At 40.4% G+C, this 18,283-nt stretch overlaps 9 protein-coding genes across 9 annotated transcripts; 7 read left to right on the top strand and 2 right to left on the bottom strand.

Annotated features, from left to right (window-relative positions):
• Positions 1–694: 694 nt before the first annotated feature.
• On the top strand, positions 695–2,125 carry TOT_030000513 (integral membrane protein; the record flags this gene model as incomplete). The annotated part of the gene is made up of 1 exon (XM_009693256.1): positions 695–2,125. The coding sequence occupies one exon, from the start codon at positions 695–697 to the stop codon at positions 2,123–2,125; it is 1,431 nt and encodes a 476-aa protein (XP_009691551.1).
• Positions 2,126–2,574: 449 nt separating this feature from the next.
• Positions 2,575–4,275, top strand: TOT_030000512 (major facilitator superfamily MFS-1 protein; the record flags this gene model as incomplete). Its single annotated transcript, XM_009693255.1, has 1 exon — positions 2,575–4,275. The coding sequence occupies one exon, from the start codon at positions 2,575–2,577 to the stop codon at positions 4,273–4,275; it is 1,701 nt and encodes a 566-aa protein (XP_009691550.1).
• Positions 4,276–4,735: 460 nt separating this feature from the next.
• Positions 4,736–6,073, top strand: TOT_030000511 (uncharacterized protein; the record flags this gene model as incomplete). Its single annotated transcript, XM_009693254.1, has 1 exon — positions 4,736–6,073. One exon carries the CDS (start codon positions 4,736–4,738, stop codon positions 6,071–6,073), a length of 1,338 nt encoding a protein of 445 aa, XP_009691549.1.
• Positions 6,074–6,364: 291 nt separating this feature from the next.
• TOT_030000510 (ER lumen protein retaining receptor 1) lies at positions 6,365–7,362 on the top strand (the record flags this gene model as incomplete). The annotated part of the gene is made up of 3 exons (XM_009693253.1): positions 6,365–6,693; positions 6,791–7,079; positions 7,111–7,362. 3 exons carry the CDS (start codon positions 6,365–6,367, stop codon positions 7,360–7,362), a joined length of 870 nt encoding a protein of 289 aa, XP_009691548.1.
• A 106-nt stretch (positions 7,363–7,468) lies between these two features.
• Positions 7,469–9,922, top strand: TOT_030000509 (conserved hypothetical protein; the record flags this gene model as incomplete). Its single annotated transcript, XM_009693252.1, has 8 exons — positions 7,469–7,891; positions 8,007–8,384; positions 8,416–8,496; positions 8,526–8,567; positions 8,688–9,031; positions 9,325–9,425; positions 9,530–9,618; positions 9,650–9,922. 8 exons carry the CDS (start codon positions 7,469–7,471, stop codon positions 9,920–9,922), a joined length of 1,731 nt encoding a protein of 576 aa, XP_009691547.1.
• Positions 9,923–9,971: 49 nt separating this feature from the next.
• Positions 9,972–10,697, bottom strand: TOT_030000508 (hypothetical protein; the record flags this gene model as incomplete). Its single annotated transcript, XM_009693251.1, has 1 exon — positions 9,972–10,697. One exon carries the CDS (start codon positions 10,695–10,697, stop codon positions 9,972–9,974), a length of 726 nt encoding a protein of 241 aa, XP_009691546.1.
• A 537-nt stretch (positions 10,698–11,234) lies between these two features.
• On the top strand, positions 11,235–13,671 carry TOT_030000507 (glucose-6-phosphate isomerase; the record flags this gene model as incomplete). Its single annotated transcript, XM_009693250.1, has 8 exons — positions 11,235–11,370; positions 11,404–11,885; positions 11,929–12,031; positions 12,099–12,190; positions 12,391–12,752; positions 12,881–12,968; positions 13,145–13,376; positions 13,481–13,671. 8 exons carry the CDS (start codon positions 11,235–11,237, stop codon positions 13,669–13,671), a joined length of 1,686 nt encoding a protein of 561 aa, XP_009691545.1.
• A 334-nt stretch (positions 13,672–14,005) lies between these two features.
• Positions 14,006–15,670, bottom strand: TOT_030000506 (uncharacterized protein; the record flags this gene model as incomplete). Its single annotated transcript, XM_009693249.1, has 2 exons — positions 14,006–14,465; positions 14,574–15,670. The coding sequence occupies 2 exons, from the start codon at positions 15,668–15,670 to the stop codon at positions 14,006–14,008; spliced, it is 1,557 nt and encodes a 518-aa protein (XP_009691544.1).
• A 937-nt stretch (positions 15,671–16,607) lies between these two features.
• TOT_030000505 (uncharacterized protein) lies at positions 16,608–18,075 on the top strand (the record flags this gene model as incomplete). Its single annotated transcript, XM_009693248.1, has 3 exons — positions 16,608–17,084; positions 17,116–17,345; positions 17,427–18,075. The coding sequence occupies 3 exons, from the start codon at positions 16,608–16,610 to the stop codon at positions 18,073–18,075; spliced, it is 1,356 nt and encodes a 451-aa protein (XP_009691543.1).
• Positions 18,076–18,283: the final 208 nt, after the last annotated feature.

Genomic DNA, 18,283 nt, shown 5'->3' with positions numbered 1-18,283 from the left:
ATAAAAATTAAACTTAACGAATGTTAAAAATTAAATATAAATAATAAGATTTGAAAAAATTGAAATAAATTTGGTTGTGCTTCAAAAACGCCTAATCTGATTTTCCAACAATTTTCCAGGCAGTGTTATTACTAAATATTTAATACACATTTGTTATTCCATCACAGAAATCAAATTTTTTAATAATTTTATAAATATTTGTATATTAGATGGATTCCATGTATCCTTTTTGTTCCATTGTACCATATTGTTCTATTTAAATTTTTCGCGCAATGTTTTATCGGTGCTAATTGGATAATTACACATCGAAATGACTAAATATTTCAGTTTTTTAAATTTTATTTTTGATATTTGATTTATAAAGGAATACTAGTGAAAATTTGATTTAGGGTCGATGTGTAGTCATTGTACACCATTGGCTGTTGATTGGATGGATAAAACTCGTTTTAATCGTTCAACTCGTCATTTGCATTTGTAGATAGTCATGGAAATGTCGATCAGTATTACACACGACGGATCGCGCGAGGACTCGATTTCGCAACAGAGCGATTCCGGCAGGTTCAAGTATACATTTTTTTGTTTCGTTTTAATTTCACTGACTAATTCAGTTTTGAATTACGACAATGGTGTGATGCCTGTAATTTTAAATTGGATTCAGGAGCCTTATAACTTCAGCAATACTGAGCTCGGCATAATGGGAGCTCTTCCCTATCTCGGATTTATTACTTCCTCGCCCTTTATGTCTTACATTATTTTAAATTTTAGCTCTAAGAAGGCCATTATTGTTTCCATGTTTCTAAACATGTCATCTTTGGTTCTGGTTGCTTCGTCGGTTAACAAATATATGTTTTTTGTTTCTAGGTTTTTATGCGGCTTTACTCGGTCTCTGTTTATCATATATTACCCCTTATGGGTTGACATTTTTGCTCCTGAGCATCACAGGAACTTATGGATGTCCATTATTCAGGGCGGTATAGTCGTTGGCATTACCAAGGGTTACATTTTTACTTCGCTGTTCGGCCTTATTGGGAGGCACGGGTGGCGATACAGCATTGTTACTCAGACTATCTTTGAGCTTATTTTAATTTCTTTGTTTTTAATGGTGCCCAAGGACTACATCGAGTTCGACCCTTCGAGGGAGGACATTGACCAGTTGGAGTTCTGCACGTGCCGCAACTTGGAGAATAGCTTATCGCTTACCAGTTTCGCCACGAAGCGTCTCTGCAGCAACAGCATGGCCCTTCGGCCCTCGGCCACTTATACGCCCTGTGACAAATACTTGGTCAGGCACAAGACTCTCGATTTGGTCTGCACTAGGATGACTTCCATTGCGATAAGTACTGAGGCTCGCAGGTCCAGGATTTACTCGAACTTTGAGCATTCCATGACTGACAAGGACAAGGAGAAGTGCCAGTGCTGTTTAAACAAGGTTAACAGGTTCAATGGCGAAGTTAATCCCAAGGAGATGTCCACTCTCTCCAAGTTTGCTCTTCTTTGCAAGCAGAACGTCTTCATGTTAACTTGCTTGGGCATTTCAACCGTCTATTTCGAGGTCACCGGGATTCACTATTGGATGACCAAGATTGGCGTCAGTCACCTCAACATTAACGAAAAGGCTGTTCACTTGATTTTTTCCATTGAAACCATCGCTGGCCCTGTTCTGGGTATTGTCAGTGGTTCTTATCTCATAGATCAACTCATTTACCACTACCCCGAGTATCCTTTACTCGTCGACTTAACCTTGTTCATTTGGGGCTCCCTCACTTGCGTGGCAAGCGTAGTCTTACTTTTAAGGCAGAATCCTTACACTTTTATCATTGGCATTTTCATCATTCTCTTCTTCGGGGCTGCTCTGGTTCCAACTTTGACTTTAACTTCTGTGGCTTATCTGCCTCATAACTTGAAGCCTGCTGGCGCTTCCTTTTTTATGTGCCAATATCAAATTTTCGGCTTCATGTTGGGGACTCTCGTTCCCGGTGTCGTGGTTGACATTTTCAAGAGCTACACTACCTCTCTTTGTATAATATACTTGTCAGGATTCGTGGGCCTTGGAGCGATGGTGGCCATTATATCGATAAAATGGAACAGGATTAAAAAATCTAAGATAAAAACATCCGAATTCTAATGCAGTTGTTGCTCAATGACAATAGTGTTTAATTGAGCTACGATAGCCTGTAAAATATATTTTTAATTAATATAGTTTATTTTTCTGATATTTTTCAATTAGTATAAGCTTGTTTTCCATAGTTACTCAAGAGTATTTTTAAATTTTGTAAGTGTGTATACACATTGTAGTGCCAAGACAAGATAAACTTTATTTATAGATATTACATTTAAATTCCACATTATGTTTAATTTCAACAAATTAATCCTATGGTAAATATACATATTTTGTGTATACTTAATATGTATTCAAATGAATATCTCATAACATGAATTTCACTTGATCTCTCCCATTTTTTATATAATCTGACTGTATTTTAAACCATTATAACTGGTTTTTACAATGGAATACTGATTTAACTCACACAAGTTTCGGTCACAAGCTTATCACTCTAAAATTTTTCAAAAACGATGAATACTGATGCTGTTGCAACCGATTCATCGTCTGCTGAGAACATTTCTTGTATTGAAGAACGTTTAAATGGCGTATCATATAACGACGAACCTCCCACTAAACCCGGTCGATACAAAAAATGGACTAGGGAATACAGATACACATTTTACCTTTTCATTCTTAATATATTTTTCGACGTTCTTATAAACTATGAAGCGGGCTCTGTCCCCGTTATGTTAAACTGGATTCAGGAAGAGTTTAAGTTCACCACCACGGAATTGGGTGTCATGGGATCCTTAAATTACGTCAGCACTGTTATGCCATGTACCCTTTGGTCTTACCTATTTACCTATCACAGCAGTAAAAAATCGCTATTAGCCTCAATTCTGATAGTTGAGGTATCAATGATTTTATTCGGTCTATCGGTTCACAAGTATATGTTTTTTGCAGCAAAATTTTTCAAGGGATTCGGACAGGCTGGATATGCGCTATTCTTTCCCATATGGATCGACACATTTGCACCGCCTAATCACAGAAACTTATGGATGTCCATAGTACAAGCAGGTTTAACCGTTGGAGGCACCATAGGTTACGTAGTAACCTCACTGTATTCGTACGCGGGCAAACTTGGGTGGAGGTACAGCGTCTTAACACAGGTGGGCGGTTTTACAATTACTGTGGCATTGTTGTGGATGATTCCTAAGCAATTTATTGAACTGAATCCTTCAAGAAACAATGTTAACTTTGATTTGTGCACCTGTGAAAAACCAGTAAATAATGTTTCAACGACAAGTATGGAAACCAAATGTGTAAATGATGAAAATCATGATGAAGAATCGCATCTTAGAAATAATGTTAAGCGATTTCATAGTATAGATGTTGATATTCCTCCTGTTCACCCACCAACTCAACAAAAGGACATATCACGAGTATATTCAAATTGTGACAGTTCACTGATAAATTCAGACAATCATAAATGTATTAACTGTTTAATGAGCATAGATAAGCAGCATAAAGCCTCAGCTAAGACTAAAAACATGTCTACTATCCGAAAATACATATGCGTATGCAAAAATGGCATATTCGTGTTAACGTGTTTGGTTATATCGTCAATTTACTTTGTTCTTTTTGGAGCACAATTCTGGATGACAAAAGTAATGGTTACACACTTCAACATAGAGGAGAGAAAGGTCTTCCTAATATTTTCATACATTTTCATGACTTCGCAGATAGCAGGGTTGGTTTGCGGATCCTATCTGACCGATAAAATAGTGTACAACTATCCGAACAAGCCACTCTACGTGGACTACGCTCTTATAGGCTGGACTTCCATAGTCTGCCTAGCTTGTATCGTGATGCTTTCATACAAAAATACCATGGCGTTGTTTATCGGAAATTTGGTGGTTTTTTTTTACTCGGCTCCAATCACGCCTGTAGTGCTGCTGAGGTCGATTCAAAGCTTTGATCATGGGCTGAAACCAACTGCATCTTCAGTAGTTATGATTCAACTCAACATCTTAGGCTTTATCGGAGGAACTCTTGTACCAGGAATGGCAGTTGATCTCTTTGAAAGTGATTTAGCAGCAGTATACACCATTTACTCGCCCTCCTTTGTATCGCTGGCTTCATTTCTAATTATTTTTATTATAAAACGGAGTCGCACTGCTAGAAGCACAATTAACCATGGAAGTCATTCTAAAATTGATGTTTCTGAATGATACAAAGTATATCACAGCCAAATCAAATTGACTTGCTCAATAATCGCACACACATATACTAAAACACAGATTCAATACATTTGCGCCATTCCAAATAAAGAATAAAATATATAAATTTTAAATTTTAAATTATTTATATTATATGTCTATTTAAGTTTACCGATGTGCTATGTATTTAGTGTAAAACAGGCAAAAGAATGGGACGATACGTTGTGAAAATTAGTTTAATAAAAAAAGGATTTTAAATTAATGTTAAACATATTTACCAATTTTCATATAATTTTAAATATATTTTTTATAAAATTAGGAAAAATAAAATTTGAATTTAGTAATACATCATTTGTATACACGGAGAATACATGGGGAATGAAGTCAGTAAATAATTTATGTTTTTAAATGTACTATATTTTTAAACCTACCAGAATGCTAAATTAAAACACAAGAATAGAATGTTTAAAAAATGGACGGTCAGGATAAGCCGCAAAATAAGCCGGAGCAAAACTTGGCAAAAACAAACTTGGAAAATCCACCAAATAGAATCGGTGAGACAGTGAACATTGTGGACCGTTCTTTAGTGTCCGTGCCTTATGAGCTCTTGTCTTCTAATATCAAAGACATAGAGTATTTGTTGGAAAAAAAGTTGCTGATAGTAACAACGTATTTGATAAAGAAAATAGTAAACATAGAAGACAAAACACTGTTAAAGGAGAAGATCTTAAGGGCCCTGGAACGTTTGCAGGAGATTAAGGGGCAAATAAAGAAGATAGACCACGATATGGAGTGCCAAATGGTTAACTTGTACACGAGACTGAATGAACTAAAAAATGAACCAGATCTGTATATTAATCAAATAAGCTCAAATTTCACATTTGATACGTACAGGAAGCGAGTGTCGTGGATTCTGGCGGAGTACCTCTCGAGGAAGTCGTTCAATAACACGCTGGAAATATTCGTGGAGGAGGAGAACATTGAAAAGTTCGTGGACGTCGACGTGCACCTAAATTGCAATAAGATCATCAGCGACTTGGAAAAACACGACCTGAACTCAGCACTGGTCTGGGCAGAAGAAAACAGAAACAGCCTGGCAAAAATCAACTCGACGCTGCTGTATGAACTGAGGCTGCAGAAGATCATCTCGATGCTCAAGTCAGGGACGCTGAGCCAAGTACTGGAGACTATAAACCAATTCGTGACGAACGACGTGCTGGAAAAGTGCCCAGACGCAAGAAAAATAATCACTGCAGCAATCTTTTACACGAAAGAGGACCTGGGAGAGGGAGATAAGCAAAACGGTGCACCAAACAACACGAACACACAGGGGTCGTCGGCCGGAGGAGCAAACACAGCGGAAATAATGGACAAAAGATACAGCTACCTCATGAGCGAGGAGAGATGGAACAAAATAAACCAGGAGTTCAGCAAGGCGATCTCAAAAATATACGGATTCAGAGAAAAGGCTATTCTGGAGGACCTGATACAGGCGGGCTTCAGCGCAATCAAGTCGAAGGGCTGCCGAGATTACAAGAATCCGACATGCCCAGCGTGCCTCCCGGAGTGGTCAACGTACGTGGAGCGGATCCCGACGCTGCACAAACTCCAGTCGATCTTGATATGCCCAATCACGGGGACAATAATGGACTACTCAAACCCGCCGCTGGCCTCGCCGGACGGGTACGTCATTTCAAAGAACGCCCTCAAGTTCCTGAATCGCAACAACAACAATGACGACTACATAATATGCCCCAAAACCAACAAAACGATACACATTTCGGACTTTAAGAAAATTTTCATCACATGATTCTAAATTTCCGCAGAATCGCGTCTTCCACACCAATAATATTTTTTACATTTTTAATACTTAACTATCACCGACTGTCGTGTATAAATACATTTTACCGGAGATCCTGTAGATTTATACTTACAACTGTAGTATAGCCGATTGTGGGAACTTTAGTGCAGATCACTACCCAAACCGATGTATTAGTACCAAATAAAACAAATATCAGTCTTAGTAAATTAATATGTAAATTAAGGCAGAGCGCTTATAAAAAAATTAATTTGTAAACCCGTTTTAGATTATTGTAATCAGATGGATAAGTTAAGGAATTTGCCGAATTTTGAGAGGTTTTTCTCCAGAAGCTTTAGGGAAAGAGCCAAAAAACTTCTAAGGGAGAATAAAGTTCACGTTATTATCTACTTATCCTTTCTTTTCGCCCTTCTAATAGTATACACCTTTATCTCAAGTGGAGGTTTCTCCTTTCTTCTGACGCTTTCGTCACTTGTGAGCTTTTTGTCATTTTTAATTTTAGTGTTCTGCGTCGAGAGCGCTAGAAGTTCAAAAGGAATCTCGCTTCAAACCACTTTATCATACGTATTTGTATTTTTCGCAAGGCTCATATCAATATTGATACACCAGGGGTATGGTTCATTCAGATAAGAATATACACATAAATACTTATGAAATGATATAAATATTTAATTGTTCAATCAGTACTGGCTTCATAACCGTTTTTAGGTATTTACCGACCGACTCATCGGGAGACTATCTCTACCAGCTGTCTGAGATACTCTGTCTTGTATTCGCAGGCTACATAGCGTACGCGTGCAAATTTAAGTTCGGGGATACCTATGAAAAGGATAATGACAAACTAAAATGCAGTTTAATTTTGATACCATGCTTCGTACTGGCGTTATTTGTACACCCATCACTCAATCGTTTCTTCCTCACGGATGTCTGCTGGGCGTTCGCACTATATGTGGAGACGGTGTGCGTTCTACCACAACTTTTAATGTTTCAAAAATCAGTAAGTTGACTCCATTCTCAAACACTCGTAGGATAGGGTCGTCCCGGCACTGGCACACTTTACTGCCGCTCAATCGTTGTCAAAGGTGTTATCCTTTGTGTTTTGGCTCTCGACGTACACCGAACTGAACTCTAAGGGAAACATAATAAAACCCTTTGTGGGCCACTGGGTAATATTCACTCAGTTTGTGCAGGTATTGCTCGTCGCAGACTTCATAGTACACTACGTGAAGTGTATCACAAAGGGAATTTCAGTAGAACTGATAATGTCCGACAATGTGTAAATGTTTTGACCATATACGCATATATTGCTACCACTGCCACATAAGATTCCACTACCTAACCTGTGTAGTCACTATCGCATCTATCCACTTTATATTTGTTAAACCCATGGCGAGTACATACGCGATCATTATGTACTCGGCACTTATAGTGGTATTGAGAGCCCTAACACTCATACTGCTGTATTTGCTGAAGGTACACGTGCCGTATATAATATCGAAGAACGTGTTCGATATTTACGAGTACATAGAGCTGTGCAGAAGCTCAAATTATAAATCGTATATGCGCTCAAGGCCATTTTATTACTATATAATAAAAAGACTTAAGTTTATGTACCCTAACATATCGGTTAAATTTCTAATGACAATATTCATTTTCATATTTGACGTAGTGGCAGCATTTTTCATATTCAGAATAGTAAAAAACTTACTAGAATCGTACAAAAGAGTCGATGAACATAATATTAAAATTTTCGGAACAGTTTCAGTAAGTTGCAACGCTAACGTGATTCTTTCAGGTAAAGCACTCGAGGTCACTTTCACTGACAATTTTCGCATTATATTTGTTAAACCCAGCAAGTGTAAGTAGAAAGTGCGGTTGAAACGCGCGAAACACAAATTATAGACAAAATAACGAAAATGTGTAGGTATTTTATAACTATGCCACGAATCCGGACGGATATAAATACTTTCTGCTGCTGTTCTCAGTGTATTCTAGCGTGTTTTCAAATAAGAGTAAGTATTCCGTGAAGGACAAGGAGTACTTGAAGGTCTTTGGAAACCGTTTGTTGAACTTCAGGTTCCCATCGTGGATGTGTGACCTGATATTTGTATTCTTTGTACTTAACTCGTCACACAACTTCCTATCGCTCATGTTCCCAATAATTTACATCCGGAGCTTCCACAAGGTGAAGCTGTCGGATAGGTCAATAAGGAGGGACGAGTTTATAGCGATAATGAAGGAGTTTGTTCTGTCGATCACGTTCGTCCTGGTGGTCCTAAACTTCTTCAGATTTAAGCTTACAGTCAGTTTATACAATTTTAAAGCTGCTTTAGCCAGAATTGGAAAACCCGTACAGACTATTGGACTCGAACCCATCAATAGACTTCTCATTCAGCTGGTATTTGAATGAACTGGTTAGTGAAATGTTGATAACGTGCCTTAGCTTCCAGTGGAGTTCGTGAAGGGAACATTGCTGAAGAACCACGTAAGTGCCCCCGTAGAAGAAGAGATAGATAGATCGATGTTTGATGGATGGATAGATAGATAGATAGATGGCGGATAGATAAGCAGAAGTGGAGTAGTAACGTCAATAACGACAATTTAGTTTATCGGATTTGTATTCCCGCTGCCACTGCTGATTGGATTGAGGAAGTACCCGTTCGACTACTTAATGATAATGACGTGCCTGTGCATACTGACTCAGCCTCAGATGTCGATACTGGGGATTACATTCATCCTGATCCTTTTAACTGTGAATTATCAGATTCTGCAGAGGACGCAGCCGTTCTCGAAGATAGTAGGTGGACAAGCACATGACACACACGCAGATGCACACGATTCTGGCGCTCCTGATCATCACAGTGTTCTCGTACGCCTCCTGGATAGGGAGGTACATGGCAAACCCGAACTACTTCTTCGGGCCTCAGATCATCGTACTGATTCTCATATGTAAGTCCACAGAAACACTTAATTTCTCAGGTATGGTGCTGGAAGACTACACCAAGGTGGTATACTTTCGACACAGCTATCGCCCAAAGCCCAGAGGGGAAACTTAGAAGTCAACGCCCCTGCAAAGTAATGTAGTACCCAACTTGGATGTACGTGGTATTTATTTAAAACTTTCACACAGTATCGCAATTAAAATATGGATAACACCAAGGAAGTATTTTGTAAGGCCTGCGAAAAGGTTTTTGACTGCTGGTTGGTCTTCTCACCCCGAAATTCGCCTAATTTACATTTAGGACTGCCCTGAACCTAGCAGTGGATAACAATTGGGGAGGAGATGACAGTTTATCAAAAAAGGAACTGCTGGTTCGAAACGTAATAGAATATTGCCTAAAAGGTACGCAATCTGCAATATTGTTATGTGTTCGCCACCATGCCACATACATACTGAGATTCCTCTGTATATTAGTCACATATTGGCCCAAATTAACTAATTTGCAGCAAAAGAGTTATATGCTGATGAAATTGAGGACATTTTAATAGTTAAACTGGACGAATACTTCAGCGTAAATCTCGAGGACGGCAGTGAGGTACCACCTGTGGTTGATCACCCGTTTTCAGGTTGAAATAGCGTCGATTCTCGTCAAGCTCCACCAAACGTGCTCGAACAACGACTTTTCGTTCGCGAACGAGCTGATTGCGAACCTGCAGAAGTCGTCAAACCCCTCCGTCGCTGCACACGGTACGTTTACGCTCACACAGCTCTTCTCAGAGACGAGTTCCGAGGAGGAAGACACTCCCAAGCCAAAATCCCGAGGTTTGCAGGCCACATTTATAACACACTTAGGTTCCAAGAACGTGACCGACGAGGATGGGTGGACCACTGTACTGTAACATAGTGTAACACGGATACTCAAGTAAAACATTAAGTCTACTGTACACGTTATACAATGTCTAGATCCGGTCCAGCACTAGGATTGGACGATTTGGCCTTGACGCACCTAAATTTCTGGTAGACGACGTCTTTAGGAAGTCTATCCGGGAAGGGCTCGACGAATTTACTGTCTAGGTTCTGCTGGAATTTTGTGTAAAATTCCTCTGCTTGCAACATTTCAGACTTAGAATTGGATGGATCGCTAGCATTTGGTTGGTAGTGGACGAATTGGGTGCTGAGATATCCTTCGGGCTTCAATGCTGTTACAGCAATTAGGTACTTCTCGCCTTTATTGAAAACGAGCAACTCGAAAATGGACTGTTTAGTGACCTCTTCCGGCCACAAATCTGTGTTTCCCAGTTTAAGTTTATTGAAATTTTTGCCGACAAAGCTTCTGTACCACTTAATTTTCCAGTCGTCAAGATTGTATTCGTGAAAAAACCCATTATCGGGGGTTGAACTCAAAGCACTCAGGTCGAGAGGGGATTCAGGGACTTGTTTCCTAGCGGGTGTTCCAGATCCGTCCCCAGAAGCACCTTCACTAGTACCGCCTTCAGACGTTGAAGTGCCAGACAGATTTGCAGAGCCACCACTGGCCTGTTTAGTTGTGCCGGCACCGCCTCCAGTGCCTCGTCCATTTCCTGACCCGCCGTGGCTATTTGTGCCCACGCACTCAACAGTAAAAAGAGGAACTGATATATATAGGAATAAAGCAAATATTTTACAAAAATACATGGGAGATGTGACGGAAATTAAGTTTCTATAAGTCGTATACACAATGGGGTCGAAATTTTAAAAATTTGACAAATATTGTCTAGTATAGCCAATTCAAAATTATTTTATTGAACTTAAAATTGAAAGTGGACTATTTGTATATTTATTAAAAAACCAGATCAAAATTTGTATCATTTGGAGGAGAACAGACCTTCTAGCATATACGTCAACTATAACTCAGCTATAAGCACATACTTAAATTCAAAACGTCATAAATCTGAAAGCCACTAATTCTCATACACATATATAATATATTTATGATAGATCTGAGATTTTAGATCTTAGCCAACACGTTATTTCTATTTATAATATAATCATTCAATGTAAATCAATATTTTATATCATAAAACAACAAATAAATAATTTAAATTGCTTTCAATAAACATATATATTGTGTGGTATATTTCGAAAAAATATGATTTCAGAACACCCAACTTCGAATGGAATCATAAGTGATCAGTTGTATAGTCTAATAAAATTGTGTATAAATATCAAAAAATGAGTCCCCTAAAATTGGAAACCTGTAAATCATATAAAACATTGTTGTCACTAAAAACAGAGTTAAAAAACCAAAGCCTAACAACACTGTTAGCCGATCACGACAGATGTGATAAGCTTATTAAGACTTATGGAGGTAAATCAGATCCCGACATATAAATTCATGTAGGCGTGACTCTGGACTTGTCTAGAGAGCTATTAACTTTGGAATCTTTCGATTTGTTAGTGTCGCTATGTAACGAACTCAAAATTAAGGAGAAATCAATGGGCCTGTTCACAGGAGACGTCTTAAACTCCTCAGAACACAGACCAGTCCTGCATACGGCCCTAAGGTTGCCCAGAGATGAGGAATTTCATCTCGACGGACAGAACGTCACGCGGGATGTCCACCACGTACTGGACCAGATCAAGCAGTTCTCGGAGGACGTTAGATCTGGCAAAATTGTAGCGTCAGATGGAAAACCATTCGACAGTTTTCTGTGCATAGGAATCGGCGGCTCATTCCTAGGATCCTTGTTTACCACAGAGGCGTTTATGGGATACCCTCCCGCGCGAGAATCAAGCAAGAATATGAAGGTCAGATTCCTTTCAAACATCGATCCCGCCTCTCTGAGATCAGTTACATCGGAATTGGATCCAAACAGGACAATGGTAAGTCTCGATTAAAATAACAGATAATCTGACGTTCCCCTAGGCCATCGTGACCAGTAAAACCTTTTCAACAATGGAAACTATTAAGAACGGGTACTCGGTTAGGAAGTGGCTCACGGACAACATCGAAAAACCCGAATTAGTAGGTAAGTGGGCGTCCCAGGACGTAGGTAGAGGAGCGCACGTAGATAGGCCCCGTATAACCGCGTTCAGGAAACCACCTGTGTGCTATTAGCACCAATGTGAAGTTGGCGTCGGAATTCGGCATCGATGAATCCCGAATTTTTCCTTTCTGGGAATGGGTTGTAAGTTACATACATAAATATTGAGTTGTATTAGCCAGATATCCTAGAATAATGAAGTTAGTTATTGTGGGCAGATGTTTTTGGTTAATTACAGATATTGACATTTTAAATTGATATGTATATCGAAAACGTAATGTTGCTATATTAATGATATAAATTTAATGCTACCGATTTACAAGAGACTAACCAATGCTGTTCAGGGAGGAAGATTTAGTGTTTGTAGCTCGGTGGGACTGGTACCACTGAGTCTAATGTTCGGGTACGACATGGTAGAATTGTTTTTGAGGGGATGCAGAGACATGGATCTCCACTTTAAAAACGAGCCCGTCGAGAATAACTTGCCCTTCTTGATGGCCTTGACGTCATTTTATAACTCAACCATCCTGGGTTATAACGTAGTGGCTCTACTCCCCTACAGTCACGATTTATCAAAGTTCCCCCAGTACGCACAGCAGTTAATCATGGAGAGTAACGGAAAGTCAGTATCCAACTCTTCAGAAGTCCTAACTTACGAAACGTCTGAAATATACTTCGGCGAATGTGGAACCAATGGACAGCACAGGTACATAATAGACATTAACATTACCTGTGATTATAATACAGGAATAAATAACAAACTGTAAAAGATATTTTATACAATTGCACCATTGACTTAAACAATCATCTGTAAATGCTAATGATAATTTGTAGTTTCTATCAAATGTTACACCAAGGCCGCACAGTGCCATGCGAGTTCATCGGAATCATTAACTCACATAACAATGACAATAAACTATTCGTAAGTGCTTTTGACTGAATAATATTATATAGTTAAATTTGGTAGAAATTATAAATGTAATACCTACTGTACTTGTAATGTATTAATAGCATTTAATATTTACACGCAACCAGCAGTGAAGATAGTGACACATTATTTACAAGTATCGTATGCCACAAGCTAATTTGTATATTCAGAGTCGTGTAAATCATCATGTCGAACTAATATGCAATTTGTTCGGACAGTTGGACGGTCTCGCATTTGGAAAAAGCCCAGGAGTCATGACCAGTAAGGGCGTGGATGAAAAAATGGCAAGGTTCAAAATGTCCAACGGCAACAGACCATCACTGTTGCTGCTCTTTGACGAACTTACACCCTACTCAGTAGGCCAACTAATATCTCTGTATGAACACAGAACAGCAGTTCAAGGTAAGAAAATTTTAATAATGCTTAATTGTTATCGCTCCTTGATAACGTTAGAGTTAGGTAATGAGTATGCTAGGTTATATAGCACAAGACTAATCATTCATTAGGGTTCCTATGGGATATTAACTCATTTGACCAAATGGGAGTGGAGCTCGGAAAGGAATTGGCTAACAACCTCAGGTCTCTGTTCCAGAAGGGAGTCGAAGACTTCAGTAACCAGGAGGACCTAGGAACCCTCAGTTACTCGACGACGGTCCTTTTGAAGAAGTTTATGGAACGCTACAGGCCCGAAGAATAATTTATGTGACTAATAAGATACACATTAGTAACGGAATATGCTACTATTGTACAAGTGTGTATGCATAAGCTGACGATTATAGTAGTATTGTACAAGTGTGTATGCATAAGCTGATGATTATAGTAGTATTGTACAAGTGTGTATGCATAAGCTGATGATTATAGTAGTATTGTACAAGTGTGTATGCATGTGATAAGTGTTATAGTATGTACACGAATTGGTTACCGAATATTGTATTAGTGAAAACGAATTAGCTAGGCAAAGATAAGTGTAAAGTAAATGAATTAGATAGGCAAAGATATATGAATGGGCGTAAACACATTGACTGCCAATTCTAGTATGAAAAAGTGTGTGTTATATGGGTCAGAACCTCCTCTGTGTATGACTCGTGAGTGACAGGAGCGTGCAGAGTGATTATGGACCTGTGAGGCATGTGAATCCGGGGAATGTACACGGCAAACTTGGTGCAAGGAAGGCGGTGAGTGATGGAAAGAAGAACCTCGAAGTAAAAGAGGGAGTTGTCAGCCATTAGGCGCCTCAAAAGAGACTCGTCGGCGACCCTGACGATCTCGGAGATCACGTCGTTGAACTTCGCGAAGTCATGCCGAGAGAACATCCCGTGCCCCGAGGGATCACACCTCTTGCGCTTGGAACCGACAGCGCCGTCGAGGCTGCGCTGCCTATCGGGAGGAGATAGCATGAGGTTCTGGATGTACTTGAGGCTCCTGGAGTTGGCAATCTTCCGCTCAACAATCTCGGAGAACCTGGCCATGAGCTCGGAAGCGACGGCCTCTCTGTCCAGGAGCTCAGCCTCCTCGCTGTCACTGTCGGCCCAGTCCTTGTCCCTGCCCCTGTCCTTGTCCTTGCAGTCGGCATCGGCGCTCTCCGAGCTGGACTCCAACTCGTCGGAATTCAGGGGAGACTGGGAGTCGGCTCCCCTCAGGAAGTCGAGCTCGCTGATCTCCCTGGGCGTCCCAGGCGACTTCTGAATCAGCTTCTGAATGCGATGCAGGTCCTTATCGGAGTAGAGGTGGTAGGGCAGAATGATCGAGGTCCTGGGCGCGACCATCATGTCCCCGGAGATGTTCCCGTAAATGATGAACCTCTCAAACTCGCCCACGAAGCCCTCGTCCTTGAGGAGGAAGAGGAGCTCCACAGTCTCGTTGTCGAGCTCGTTGATGGTGTTCGAGCCGATGAGGCTCACGAGCTTCCGGAACTCGCGGTTGTCCTCGTAGATCCCCGCGTGCGGCGTCGCGACGCAGACCAGGTTCTTCCAGGTTATGCTCCTCTCGGCAGACTTGCCGCGCCTCCCCCTCTGGCGCTCCGCCATGGTCGTCTTGAAGTGATTCAAAAAGAAGTAGCGCATCAGAATGCCCCCAAACGAGTGGCCCACGAGGCTGACTTTAAAGCGGCTAGGCAGCTTCGAGAATAGGGTGCTCAGCTCGTCGATCAGGAACTTCAGAACCACGCCCGTCCCGTGCAGCGTCTTCCCGCAGGCGCAGACTGGGAAGTACACGAAGAGCCGCGGGTACCGCTCGATGAGGACCCTGCAGCAGTCGGTCATCATCAGCGGCGACGCTAGTATGCCGTGCATCATTATCACGTAGTGGCTCTCGGGGTCCTCCTGGCATCCGCCGCAGTGGCAGGAGACCTGACTCGAGAAGTAGCACAGGCACCGGTCGCACCTTCGAATGTACTCGGGAATACTCGAGTACTCGAATTCCGATTTGTTCTTGTTCACTATGTCAAACTTGTGGTCTATCTTGCGGTTTCGGAAATAGTCCACGAAATCCTCAATCGCAGTCCCCGTAATCGTCTTCATGACCATCGCCTTCACGAAAGCGGCGTGTATGGGCTCAGTTAACCTTTTGAAGAACGAATTGGCGTTGGCATCCTCCGATTCCCTAGGAGATGGCACTGTGTCGTCCTTGAAACAGATTCTTCCGGTTTTGTGAACCTTGCAGTGGTAGCATAAAGAGGACTTATCAACATATTCCATGTTTAAACTACATTGAATTTACTGCTATTTTGTCAAAAAATTGAATAGTTTGGACAAGTTTTGCGAGTTTGCGAAGCCATAATCTCCGTCTGTGCCATTTAAACAAATTTGTGGTTGACTCAAACACTATGGTTACTAATCGATTTGATTATTATTGAAGTGACATTATATATGTTACAAAAGTTATTACATATGTGTACGAAGAAATAAGGACCTAATGCTATAGTGATGTCCAATAAAGGAAAAGATGTGGTGTATGGGCCTAATAAAATAAAAGAGCTAACTAAATATAAAACACACAAATGTTTACATATAAAACATTTCGTAGAAATAAATTTTTATAATAAAAATTAAGAACGGTATTCAACTCATATAAGATACGTAAGCAAGAGTGGAAGCAACTTAATTGCGGATTCACAGGCTCAAACCCATAAAATAGAATAACCTTGGATTAATATTAACCAAATATTGGTGTGTAAAGGCAATGTGTAAAATACTAAGTAAGCAACGGCTCAATCAATAATGTAAAACAGAAATAAAAATAAATTGAATTTCGATGTTACAAGGATATCATTGAAATTGAACAATAATAAAGGTGCTAACTTCCATTTTTAAAATAATTTCAGACCTTAAAACCTTCTCTTTTTATTTAATATATGGGGATGATATTCCGCAACATAACTGGAGGATTTCCATAACATATTCTGTATTTAAAACTATGGGTCCCCCCCTAAGTGCGAAACTTAATGGTTAAACGGAAGGTAGAACCACAATATTTTAATTTTTCATTTGTTTTTAAGCGTCAGAACCTTGTATTTTAAACTTTGCTTTTTACTCAGTAAAATTTAAAGAGTCCACGTCAGTTTAGTTAAATTGAGGATTTTGAGTGTATTTATAGAGATTTAGTTGGCTTATTTAAAATTGTTTTGTGTATATAATGAGTAGTTTAGATTTTGACCTGGCCAGGGACGGTAATCCGGTCACTTTTGACCAGGATAGGCCCCGGCGTTATCTAAACATACCGAAGAATAGGAGGAGGCTGAACATATTGCTGATATATATGATCGGGTTCTCCGAAGGGCTGCTGTACCTTTCAAATTTGGCAATATACTACATGTTCAAAGATGACTTTGGACTGTCGCCGGCGCAGCTGTCGCTGGTATACGCGGTACCGGCACTGCCGTATATGATAAGACCCTTTATGGCCTATTTGACGGACGCAGTGCCGATTTTTGGGACCAGGCGCAGGCATTACCTGCTTTTGAGTAGCCTGGTTCAGTCAGTCAGCTTTTTTATGCTGGCATTCATGCCAATATCACTGATATTCTCCACGTTCGCACTATTTTTAATCACGTTCACGCTCGCATTTTGTATGACTATCGCAGAGGCTCTCGTTGTCGAGAACATAACAGAAGTAAGTTAGTAAATCGATATACACATCGTAGGGAACCGACAATCTGAGTGGATTCGTAGTGATAAAGGCGTTTTCGTCACTATTCGTGTGCTACTTTTCAGGGTCTATGCTGGAAAAGTACCCGAAGCAGAGGCTATTCTTCATCACGGCCTTTTTCCCGCTTCTGATAACGTTCTTCGCATATTTCATGAAGGAAGAGAAAGAGGTGATTGTTTACGAATCGCACCCTATTACGGATTTAATAAAGTTCTTATTTGAGCCGTAAGTGTATAGATACGAATACTATGTAACACGTAAATGGAATAGCTAACACGTTTTATAATAACTAATGCGAATTTTCAGGGTCATTTTCCACCCTTGTCTGTACTTGTTCCTGGTGGTGGTGACGCCAGCATACGAGGACGCGTTCCTGTACTACACGATCGACGTGCTCGGATACAGCCCGTCGTTCATGGGAGTGTTGAGGCTCATGTACGGACTAGCAATCATCATCGGAATAGGAATATATCGTATCTTTTTCAAAAACTCGTCGATTAAGAAGATGCTATTCTGGTCAACGCTTATAGCGAACATTATATACTACATCCCATGCCTAATAACCTCAGGGATCAGCAGAAAATGGGGAATTCCAGATAAGCCGCTCATACTATGCAGCGGGTTTTTGATGGAGGCAGTTTTCGAGATCCAGGTGATGCCGTTCCTGACATACACGACGAGGGTGACGCCCAAGGGCCTGGAGGCGTCAGTGTTTGCGTCTATCATGACGATAAAATCAGTCGGTATTGTGCTATGCAAAGTCTCAACTTCGCTGTTTACGTACCTATTCGGAATCGATAACCACAAGTATGAGCACTTGACAGCATTCATTCTGTTCTGCGCGACGTGCGCCATGCTGATAATGGCATACCTAGGCAAGCTGCCTAGCAAGGAGGAGATGGAACTGTTTGTATCCAGGCACAAGATGACCAACGACCCTATCGAAAAGGCCTAACTGTACAATATTTTAATGTGTACACGTATATGTTAATCGAATTAACGACTTGTATGGAACACGTAGATGAAAAGAGTCGGTGGATTGCTCATCTGGAACCTAGGTGGCTATTCAACACATTTAAATAAAGAATTCTATTCTGAAAACAAGCTATCAATACAGAAAAATATATATAAACTGATAAATATTGACTGATATAAAAGGTGAG

This window comes from Theileria orientalis, chromosome 3 (genome assembly GCF_000740895.1).
Source record: "Theileria orientalis strain Shintoku DNA, chromosome 3, complete genome".
NCBI lineage: Eukaryota > Apicomplexa > Aconoidasida > Piroplasmida > Theileriidae > Theileria > Theileria orientalis.
Note: the sequence above shows the minus strand (reverse complement) of the source record. Positions and strands in the feature narration are given on the sequence as shown.